The sequence below is a fragment of the Manduca sexta genome, chromosome 9 (genome assembly GCF_014839805.1).
Source record: "Manduca sexta isolate Smith_Timp_Sample1 chromosome 9, JHU_Msex_v1.0, whole genome shotgun sequence".
In the NCBI taxonomy this organism is placed as follows: domain Eukaryota; kingdom Metazoa; phylum Arthropoda; class Insecta; order Lepidoptera; family Sphingidae; genus Manduca; species Manduca sexta.
The window spans coordinates 2099203-2111607 of NC_051123.1; the positions used below are offsets into that span (position 1 = coordinate 2099203).

Consider the following 12405-nt stretch of genomic DNA (forward strand, 5'->3'; position numbering starts at 1 on the left):
CACTATATAGTATTAACAAATAACATATAAACAAAGTCGCTTTCTCCGTCCCTATGTGGGCTTAAATCTTAAAAACTACGCAACGGATTTTGATGCGTTTTTTTAAATAGATAGAGTGATTCAAGAGGAAAGTTTATATGTATAATAATAACATCCATTAAATAGTCAGCATTGCACCCGTGCGAAGCCGGGGCGGGTCGCTAAAATGCAAGCGAAATGAGAACCTCCTGCTGTTTTTTCTGTCGGTTAAATGATGAAAGATCGCAGTCTCATCTAAATGGAACACGGTTGAGATAAAATTGCGTCATTCGAGTGCGTCACATAATCCATAGAGATTGGGTGGAGGGTAATACTTGTTTTATTGGTATAAGGTCAATTTGTGTCATTCTGATTGATGACAATTAGTACTGTTGGGTATCTTACGTCATTATAGTAAATGGGCAATTGAAAGATGTTTTAGTTAATTGAAGAAATGAGGAAAGTTTTTGTTACAAAACAAACTGAAGAAACTTAACGCTGCGCAAGCACGGGATCATTTAGTTTACGTTTACCTTTAATGAATATAATATTGAAAATAAGCTTTTAAAATCATGGGTATTCATTCATTATTATATCACTTAATCTCGATTTCCTGTAAATCTGTATTGCCACGGCAGCCGAAGCATTTTCTACAATGTAGTCTAATTGAAAGTCCACAACATTCTCTCTACTATAAGTAATAAATACTAAGCTTACTTACTTAAAAACGTAGGTACGATGTGAACTGTTTCTAGTTAACACAAAAAATCTCAAAGTTCAAGCAGCCTCTTAAAACAAGATACACAGAAACTTGCTTGAAAAATAAAAGCAAGTAGCTTGTGTTGGTCAATTCAACTTCTAAATTGCGTAACAAACTTTGTTACTCGTAAGCGTCTATAATTAAATTTTGTTTAAAAACTTTGTAATAAGTAAGCTTTTTATTATTGTTAGTGTTTTGAAGTTTGTAAAATGTAAACTGTCCCTACTTACTGTGTAAAATTAGGTGTCTTTTTGCATACATGTGATTGTTTTGTATCTCCTGCATTGAAGTCACGAATGCATTTGCGAAAGCATGCGTACGTAGACGTACGAATAAGCTCGCATAAGTTAATATGTAGTAGACACCAATAGAAAATAACATTGTGACCTGAATGTATTCTATACAAACTTTAACATATCACGATTATCAGAATACGCACTTTTGAGATTCATACACATTTTATTTATGTATAAAATGTAGACCAATTAGAGAATAATATTATATCTTTGCATATTATTATAGCTTCACTTTTTTTGTATTGCTTTGAATGACGAAACGAGCTTGCCGTTCGCCTGATTGTAAGCGATACGACCGCCCATAAACAGTGGAAACACCATCCGATACCTTTAATCGAAAAGTATTGTTTGGTATTCCACTGCGCTCGCTATCCTGAGACGTGAGATGGTAAGTCTTATTATGTCCATAGTTACACTGGCTACAATGTCCTTAAAACAGGAATACAAGGACTACACACTGCAGCTTGGCGGTAGAAATAGACATTGCGGTGGTACCTACTCAGGCGGACTCTCACATATGAGAGACCAACCACCAGTGGAATATAATGTTATCCATATTTTTTATGGCAATTGGTGTACATTATTCCAATTTCAAGTTGAGTTATCCATACTTATTCAACCTTTTCCCCCGCATATTATCTATGGTCGTATTTTGACAACAAATTCGAAAATAGAATAAACTTTCGCGCCAATGTTATTACATGCTTCAATGTGCTTCTGCCTTTACAAAACATCCTCAGAATCCCTCAGGGCAGCTACGGAATTAGGTACACAACTCATAAAACAATAGGACGAAGAATATTAGAACATTGTTCCCGTGCATTGACGTCATCGGGGCAATACTTATTGGAAACCTTACAGTGAATTGAAACTGGCAGTAAGAGCTTAGAATAAGGGACTGTTAATGTTCAAGTATTTTATCTACGTTAACAATTTTTTTTTATATTGGCACGGTGAAGTGTAGAATGCGTCTGATGTAAAATGGAATAGGGTAAGATAGTGTTGACTGACGAGAGATGATTACCCATCGCTAATCGTCACAATCATGCCGGCCTGTTTGAAACCTGCTGGTGGTGGGATATTTTATATTCGCCCGCATAGCAATCACCGTACACAAGGTATTAAAAACTGCCAAAAGTGGACCAAGTAAGTCGCGTTCTATAATCAGCCTGTGTATATCCGGTACCAACAGGCCGGCATAATTGTGTCGACTGCTGAGGGGTAATCATCTCTCGTCAGTCGACATTCTATTGGACCCCATTCAACTTACCATCAAATGCAGTGAGGATACTTTGCCGTACACATATAATACAAATGGTAATCTCGAAACGCGACACTTTAGTTTTACACCTTTTAATGGTGATTTGGTAATTGCTGGAAGAAATTATTAATCACTACTATAATTTATCACATTGATATCATAAAAATAGATACACAAACGACCTTTAACGAAAGACGTTTCGGCCTATTGATCTCCATCAATAGAGAACCCTATTTCAGATTTGAGTTTTCCTCCTTTAGAAATAGAAAATAGTCGATAAAAAACACATTAGTCGACATCTGCATTTGTTCCGGTCTGCCGGACACCGATAATACAACCAATCGATTGATGCAGTCGACAGCAAGCCAATGGAAAGGTCAAAAGCAGTGCTTTAAGTAGGTACCTAGGTAGAGTGCAGATCGTAGGTGGCATAGAAATCATACCAGTACCAAATGTGTACTAATCTTTGCTATGCTTTCGGTATTTTTATCATATTAGCTTTTGCTCGCGTCTTCGCCCTCGTGGAGGAGTTTTCCGGGATTAAAGTCCCGTTATATATTTTCCAAGGATAGAAAGTAGCCTATAACCTTCCCAGGGTCTTAAACTAACTCCATACTAAAATTCGTAAAAATCCTTTCAGTACATTTTGAGAAAATCGATAACATAAAGATAGAAAAGGGGACTTTGTTTTATATGTATAATAGATACAGGCACATATTGACGTTACGTTACTAAATGCAACTGCACAATTATCTTCTAGAAAATAACATTTTGCAATAAGACACTCAAACCGTTGATGGAAAATTAGAAATGTAACAAACAAAATATCAGTAAAAAATAATTTAAAAATTTTACACCCTCTAATGCCAGTACTACTTCTTTGGGAGAATTTGTCGCAACCCCAATATCAAACTTTCAGGCAGAAATATACTCACACACACGCTATATTTACACTAAACCTGAAAAGGATAACAAAATTCATAGCAAAACCGGAATTTTTGGTGAAAATATTTTTTATTTTTGCCACATTAGTAGAGCTAAACACGAGTGTGTGGATTCATTTATTAACGCAATGTCAAAATGACTATAACTCATGGAAGTTATAAATAATATTATTTATCGCGTATACGTGTGAACACAGAACACAGTCTTACTTATAAAAAAAATCGCAAAGCTATGCTTAGTTAAAACACAAATTTACTCGATCAGCTGTTAGTCAAAACCCGCCATCTTGCCTCTTAATAAGATTTAAACTATGAACCGGTGATGTTTTTGACAGTTATTTAAGCAATTTCTTAACCACCTCTTAACGCTAAAACAAGTTTATAAATAAGACTGATAATCTACAATACAGCCGTGGTAAGCACAAAAGCGGTATCTCAAAAAGAACAAAATCTTGATCTTTATGGCGTCGGATAGCTTAAAGAAATAGCCATCCAATGAACTTACCTAAATAACAGTCTCGTTTAGAACTTGTTAAAAAATCTTAAAAAAGTTTTCTCTATCTCAGTTTTACACAAAAAAACTATAAAACTATATTTACAAAACTTCGATTATCTCGAAATAAAGTTTCCCTGATATACCGCTTTTGCGCTTAGCACAGCAGAATATTTATATGAGATTTTATAAATAAGGCTCCTCTAGAATTCGCATCGGATGCTCTAAACACTAATTGCTCCACTGGCACGCTGAATTCCTTTAGATATAAATTTATTCCGCTAATTAAATGTTTTTTTCCAGGCATTCATTGCTATTTGATATAAATTCCAGTAACCGGCAATATCTATTACCTACGATCATTGGACCACCGATAGGGAAATTATTTACCAAGTTATATCATTAGAAGTTGGCTCAATTAGCTTGTTGAAATGCAGTTGAATTGTTATTTTGAAATTATAGATTAATATCTGCTTAATGTTTCCAAGATCTATATATATAAAAATCAATTGCTGTTCGTTAGTCTCGCTAAAACTCGAGAACGGCTGAACGGATTTATCTTATCTTGGTCTTGAATTATTCGTGGAGGTCTAGGGAAGATTTAAAAGGTGAGAAAAATTCGAATAATTGCCGGGAAAATCCTCAAAACAGCATTTTTCTATTTCCCATACAAACGTTTTCTAAATAAAATGGAGAGTCAATTTGTAATTTATTACCGCTGCATACAGTTCAAATTCGCGTGCGCGTTGGAGGATCTAATATCGCGTTCTGAAACTCAACAAAAGTGAAAGTGAATCGCGAACGCGACAAAATTGCATAGTCTCAAAATACATAGTACATAAATAGTGGTCGGCTTCGAGAAACTCAATTTTAGCTAACTTCAGTTGTTAATATAATATATAACTCAAAGGTGACTGACAGTGATATATCAAGGAACAGCCCAAACCATTGGACGGATCGGGCTAAGACTTTACATGCATAAAGCTACTATGACGTAGGCATCCCCTAAGAAAGGATTTTGATAAATTCTACCCTTAAGGGGATAAAATAGGAGATGAAAGTTTGTATAAATGTTCTTAGATTTTCGACTGATTGAACTGAAATTATAGATTGGGGATAAAATTAGTTTGAACCTATAAGTACCGGGAAAATATGTAGCAAGACTTTTATCAAACAGTGGAATTTTATCCTGGAAAACACCTTCACGCGGGCGAAGCCGCGAGCAAAAGCTAGTGTATTATAAAAATTAGTACTTTCCAATTACAAAGAGATTTAGTCGAAGATAAAACAAAACCTTTATAAAATAGTACATAAGCACATATAGCACTCGTATATAAAATATATCCTTCAACCAGCAAAATATAGCTCAGAGATTCTTTTATGATCTTGAAAAACCCAAAGACTAAAGTACAACGTGACATAAACTTTCTTCCTTTCAGGACGTCCACTACGAGTGGAGTGAGACCGACATCCTCTCCCACGGCTTCAGCGGCCTCAGCCTTCACAGGACTGACAGCCTGACACAACGCCCTCTAGCGTCACTCAAACGCACCAGCAGTAAAGGCAGCGCTTATAGTCTTCGCAGCGTGAGGAAGGAGTTATCAAAACCATCGAGCCAAATAGAGAGAGCTCCAGCGATCCCCGATGCAGGATTTGGCACGTTAGAAATACGTTTGGCTTATGAGAATGCCACTTCTTCTCTGGCTGTGACCGTGCTGCGCGCGAGGGGTCTTATTGGAATGGACATGACTGGATTATCAGACCCGTTTTGTAGGTTAGAAGTGGTGCCTAGAGGTAAGCATAGTTTGGTCAGTTTAGTTTCGAAATGTTTTAGTAACAAAGTCATTTGAAATTAAGTCTTTTAATACGGGCATGGAAAGTGACCCCTACTGCATCTGATGGTATGCGGAGTGGGGTTTATATAGAATATAGACTGATTAGAGGTGAATATTCCTCGATAGTAGACACAATTATACCGGCCTGTTGTAAACCGGATGTAGACAGGCTGATCCCGAAACGCGACACTCTTACGTAGGGCACTATTAGGAGTTTTAATACTTTGAATTCAAGGTAAGGAATCAATGTTTGAAAATGATTTTTTTTTTGCTGTTCAATTAATCCCGTAGATTCGAGCCATCTGTATCTAAACGAAAAAAATCTAGAAGTAGCACTTCAGTCTACAAGTAATAAAAAAAATCATGGCTCAAAGATTAATACTGCCACATTAAGATTAACAAAAATAACGAATAAGACTCTTTAATCACCATTCATATTAAAGCTAGAAGTATTTATATAAGTCATAAATCAGCCTTTAGGATAATCAATAGATCGTAACCCCATCTTATTACAGAAAACGGGTTTACAAGAATACCCTCAGACTAACTAACGCACCCACGCAAACCATAAACAATAATAGGTTTTTTATTAGTGTTCAAGGAAACTCCCATTCATCCCACTTTATTAACGTATCTAATTGACATTAAACCAACACAAAATCGATATATTTCACAGCTTTTGTCTTAGTAATGGTTATAAAACCAAATGCTGTCACGTATTTGAGGATAGATTTTTGTGCTGGATTTTTGTGTGTGACACCGAATGTCTTTCGTAGTTTCTAAAACTTAAAGTTAAGATCTTAGCGTAAGGTCAGAAATTTATTTGACGCATTTATTTCTAGAAATATAAAACACTGTTATACCAAATATAAGTAAAACTAATATCACTTAGGTAGTTAGTGAAAGGCTGGTAGGTTAGCTAGGCTAGGGCTCATATCCTCACCGGTAAAGATCGCGACGTTTTATCTTTTTATTTCACCTCACCTATCCCGAGCTGGCTTCTTTAGTTTACCACATGCTTTTTTTAATTATAATTTATTCCTAATTTAAAATGTCCGCAATTATACAATTAATTTAAATGTAATTTAGTAATAACTATTCTTATAACTTGTTTTGACGCATCATAAATGCAACTTTGTTCGCCTAACCCATTGATTCCCAAATTGGTCCAGGTCGATCCAAGGGACCACGGGAGACTTGACAGGGTTCCACAATTTGAAAGCACACAAACATTTAAAATTTTGAAAGGGGTCTACGAGAAAAAAGTTTGGGTACCTCTGACCTAAGTGAATAAATATTTTATTTTAATAAAGATAAAACTGTCAAAATTACGCAATACTATACAATCTTTACCAAACATCTTCGTGTTAATAGACTTTACATATTTCAGAAGGCACATATTCCAATAGATTACGAACAAAAACTGTTCACAAGACGAAAAACCCGGAGTTCAATGAGACGCTGCATTTCTTCGGCATCACTGAATCCGATCTCGCGGTCAAGTCGTTGGAGATCGTGTTGTTTGATGATGACAGGTGCTTATATAATTCATCCTATCTTATATAAATGGGAGAGTTTGTAAAAATGTTTGAATGTTTGTTAGAAGTAAACGCCGAAATAGCTGAACGGATTGGGATGAAATTTGGCCCGTAGATAGACCATGGCCTAAATTAACACAGGCTACTGTTTTTCTTGATTATTTACTCTCATAGAAAATAATGATTTTTATCATCAGTTTTTTTAAATAAATGGCGCTGGCATTCTAAGTAGTTTTGTAACGCCGCCAAGCCGCGAGCGACACCTAATTATAATAAATACATTACAGAATAACTGATAAAAATATAACCTTCAAAGTTGATTGGCACAGCATGGACATTATACCTACATTATCTTCTCACACAAAAATTATCAAAAAACTTGATAAGCTTAGGGAATTAAAAGAGCAAATGTCATTAAAATAAAATGGTCAATAATATTGGTCACAATTTTTATTTCGACCAACAGTCACCATACCACTTCGGGAATCAGTTTCCCTTTTTTAAATCTAAACTCAGAACGCCTATTAAAATGCAAATCGTGTTACAACTAGAAAGCTCTATTTAAATCCCGTGCAAATGATCTTACAACGTGTGCTTACTTTTACTGAATCAAATCAAACCCAGAACCTAAACCATACATATCTACAACTCACATGTCATCGTCTCAGATACGGCTGCGACGAAATGGGCTCCGCGATAGTGGCTTTACGGGAATGCGCGAAGTCGTCCACACAGCTGCGGCTCGCGCTGTCCGGCGCCTCGGGCTCCGAGCCCGCCGGCCCGCGGGTGTTACTTGCCTTATGCTACAGCACGAAGAAGCGAGCCCTCGTCGTCACAGTCTGCAAGGCTGCTGACCTCCCCCCGCAGGACAGCAATGGATACTCGGACCCGTTTGTTAAATTGTAAGCATGTTTAATTCAATGCTAATTTGATTTACGATCTCAATTGTTTTCGATCTATTGTAGAACCTGTGTGCTTAGAATGTGTTAAAAAATGCGACTTGTAAGTCGATGTTTAATTGTGATGTTTGTGATTGGTCGAGTGATCAATGCGTCAGTCACGTGTTAGTCTGTAAACCAATCACAAAACGACACGGAGTCGTTTGAAATGACCGTTAGAAAAGTAACTTCGAATATTACGCTCATATAAAAAAAATATCTTGGCAGTAGAACTATGTATAATAATAATAATAATAACAGCCCTGTATTATATACTTGCCCACTGCTGAGCACGGGCCTCGTCTACTACTGAGAGGGATTAGGCCTTAGTCCACCACGCTGGCCTAGTGCGGATTGGTAGACTTCACACACCTTCGAAATTCCTATAGAGAACTTCTCAGGCTTCCTCACGATGTTTTCCTTCACCGTTAAAGCGAACGATAAATTCACAAAGAATACACACATGATTTTTTAGAAAAGTCAAAGGTGTGTGCCCTTGGGATTTGAACCTGCGGACATTCGTCTCGGCAGTCCGTTCCACACCCAACTAGGCTATCGCCGCTTATAAAGATATATTAGTCTTAGATAAATCACGTTTAAAGCACGTAAACGTTGGTTCTGCGAAAAATGCTTATATTACGAAATGTGACTCACAAAAAGGTTATACATATAATATAATCATATGTACTTAATCATAAATGAGGTAGAAATTAAATCTCTTTATTAATTATTTTCTTGTGTTCCAATCCACAGACATCTGGACCCCGACCCGTACCACAAAAAACACAAGACCTCGATAAAATGGCGCAATCTCAACCCGATATGGAACGAGGAATTTCTCTTCGAGACCCGCCCTACTGAACTTTCCCGCCAAAATTTGACACTGACAGTTTGGGATAAAGATTATGGGAAACCCAACGATTTCCTCGGAAGCCTCGTTCTGGGCGCAAGCAGCAAAGGAAGAAGACTAAAACACTGGATGGATTGCATTAAATTCCCCGACCATAGACACGAGCAGTGGCATTCATTAACTGACACACAACACCTATAGACTGTCAGAATTTCCGCATCTAAATGCTGAGTCTAAATGTTAGCTTTGTCTATGCTACTGTAAAAAAATGGATGTGTTCAGGTGCCAAAGATATAAAAAAATATATTCCTAAAAAATATTTAAGCCAATTTAGATGGTAGAAGGTCAATAAAGAATTTAGCCGAAAGTATTTTTCTATCATTAAATATTATATTATTATTTTCTTCCAAATATATCCCTTAATGAATTGTCTGTTATATAGAATGTTATAGTTCTTAATATATTTTAATGTTGGCGTTCGCGTCCTTTAGCAAATCTTATGAAATAAACTATTTTATGTATCATCACAGTTAAATGTAGATTTAGAAGTATATTAAAAGTTATTCATTGTTAAAAAATAATCGCTGGTGTATTTTTGTACTTAAATTTCCGGTTTATTGTATGTTTGAAATGTTATAAAGTATTAGAAGTTTCCATGTTTTTGAATCTAGTCTAAGCGAAATAACGACTGCCTTTGTATAGTGTACCAATCAATCACTGTAATAAAAAATAAAAGAAAACTCCAAGAGTTCTGTTTTTCACTTAAGCACCAACCATTTCACTATGTACCTACGTAGGTAAACGTGACAAATTTTGCCAGGGTAGAAATGAATCTTTGAGACGATTCAATCATTGTCCGCTAGAACAGCGCTTTATTTCGTGGCTATATAAGCCAATTCTGGATCCACAAACAGCCGCATAAATTACAAGAGACGCCTTCGACGGACGAAACATTGTCACCCTGATAACTTTTCGGTCTTCTGTCTGCCAATGCTATAAACTAGGTATGTATTATGGTGTGTCTGGCGCCCATTGCTACGCTTTCTCCACGCATTACGATTTCGATAATCTTAGGGGCCCATACTTAAATTTCTCCAACCAGTAAAGACTTCTTTAAATTTTAATACCAATATTTTGATAGCCAGGAAAAATCTTTATAGCATAGCCATCCAAAAAAAATTCTTACTACGCCCTTGCTTTTTGTAAGAATTTTATCGAAGGGTGATGATAATAGAGACTTACCTAGGTACCACCTGATTTTAATTTATAATGTCTCAGAGAGACCATTCCTTGCACATATATATTTATTATATCTTGTTGTAAATATGGTATATGTTCTTAGTAATTAAATAAAGTTAGTAAAAAGATGTTATTGACATGAGTGTTTATTTCGGACTAAAAGGGAAGTAACTATGGCAAACAAAATACAATTAGTTCTAAAAATAGAACATATAAAAATAATAAGTCACGACGAAGGTTACAATCTCCAACAGCCCTTAATCGCAGTTGTGACAGAAACAAAACAAATAAAATAATTAAGTTTCTAAACCTAAGTTAACTACACATCGTTTGTGTGCTAGAGGTCCGAGGGCCTTCGTTAGTACATCAGCAGGCATATCGTTACTTTTTATATATTCTAACTTAACAATATTATTAGATACCTTTTCCTAATAAAGTGAAACCTAGTATCTATATGCTTCGTCCTGCTGTGGTGTACAGGATTTCGAACAAGATTAATGGCACTTTGGCTGTCAGAAGCTAAGTTAACTGAACAAAGTATACCTGTTATCTCGTATATAAACCGACGTAAGTAACACGCTTCCTTCGTGGCAGACACTAATGCCATATATTCTGACTCGGCCGAACTTAACGCAACAGTAGGTTGCTTCTTGGACTCCCATGATACTGGACCTCCACTTAACTTGTAAACATAACCGGTGTATGACCTTCTGTCGATTGGACAGTTTGCCCAGTCTGCGTCACAAAAACCCTTTAAATGGTTCTTCATTCTTATGACTTGACCATCCGTTCTTCTTGCCATATTATTTTAAACTAATGGAGTATCCACGGTCTTACACTCCTTCATATTAAACTTTTCTAATATAGAAAGAATATAATTTAGAGATCTTTTAATGAAAAATATCTCGACAAATCTTCTCAAAAATTCAAATTCTTGACAGTGTCAAATGTCAAATTAGATTTAAAAAAGACTACTATGTCATCAACAAAATTCCCAATATCATGAGTTCTTTACCATAGAGTTTGGTAGTTTAATTTTGTAAATCCATTTACATGGCATAACCTTTTTTTAGGCTTATCTACTAAATTCCATGTATGGAGTTTCATTAAAGAACTATACTCACCAGCCATATTATGGTGCCACTTATCAGCATCATCGGCATGAGTAGCTTCGTAATATGTCGTAGGTTCATTAGAATCTACCATTGACGTATTGTAAGCTTTATAAAAAATTGTTGTTTTTCTGTCTCTGGAAGGGTATCTGCGCTCAGGGTGCGATTCCTGTTCCAAATTCGCTGTCTCTTCTTCCACACTAGGCAGCCTTAAGTCAATGAGAGACTCTCGCTGTTCCAGAGTCACTGACTCTTTTGTACTTTCTAGATTTACTGGTAAAGTTGCTTCAGCCGCCGGGCTGATACTCTCATCACAGTCATAGAATTGACAGTCATGATCAAACTCAGACTCAATCTCTTTTGCTCATCAAATAACAATATAGATTTTGACTGTGCGACAGATTGCTTCTGCTTTAGCGCTGTAAAGCAATTTTCAAAAAGGTTGCATCTCTGGATATAATAACTTTTCGTGGGTTAGCAGGATCCCTAAAAATATAAGTGCCTGGATTTTTAGAATAACCGACGAAAATTGCTTCCTGTGCCTTGACATCTAATTTCTTCCTGTGACACGAAGGTATATGGACTAGAGCTCTACAACCAAACACTTTTAGATGGCTAAGATCACATTTTCGTCCATACCATTTGTCATAAGGAATTTGTCCACCTAAGGCTCGATGAGGAGACCTATTCTTAAGGTAAATGGCAACTTGGAATGCATCTTCCCAGAATGCTTTCGGTAATGAACTTTCAGCTAGCAACGTTCTTGCCTTTTCTGTAACCGAACGATGGGTGCGTTCCGCTACTCCAACTTGCTGAGGACTATAAGGCGTCGTTGTTTGATGTTTTATACCTTTTGAAGCAAGATAATCAACAAACTCTTTATTCACGAACTCCTTACCTCCATCAGTCCTAATTGCTTTAATTGTTTTATCTAACTGATTTTCAACAAAACATTGAAACACACAAAATATATCTTTGACTTCTGTTTTAGAAGAAATAAAATAAGCAAACACTTTTCGCGTATAATCGTCTACTATTGTCAACATATATCTATTTCCTTGAAAAGAAGTTGTAGACACCGGTCCCATCAAATCCATATGGATCAGTTCCAAAGGGAAGTA

At 36.2% G+C, this 12405-nt stretch overlaps 1 protein-coding gene across 1 annotated transcript in view; it reads left to right on the plus strand.

Moving 5' to 3' along the window:
- The window catches only part of LOC115442657 (rabphilin-3A), a 54459-nt gene extending 44780 nt beyond the window's left edge, over nucleotides 1-9679 (plus strand). Inside the window, exons 6-9 of the mRNA XM_037436915.1 lie at nucleotides 5212-5566; nucleotides 6998-7142; nucleotides 7814-8047; nucleotides 8837-9679. Of these exons, the coding sequence (XP_037292812.1) occupies nucleotides 5212-5566; nucleotides 6998-7142; nucleotides 7814-8047; nucleotides 8837-9134 (1032 nt within the window). The 3' untranslated portion in view covers nucleotides 9135-9679. The remainder of the gene's footprint in view (nucleotides 1-5211; nucleotides 5567-6997; nucleotides 7143-7813; nucleotides 8048-8836) is intronic.
- Nucleotides 9680-12405: the final 2726 nt, after the last annotated feature.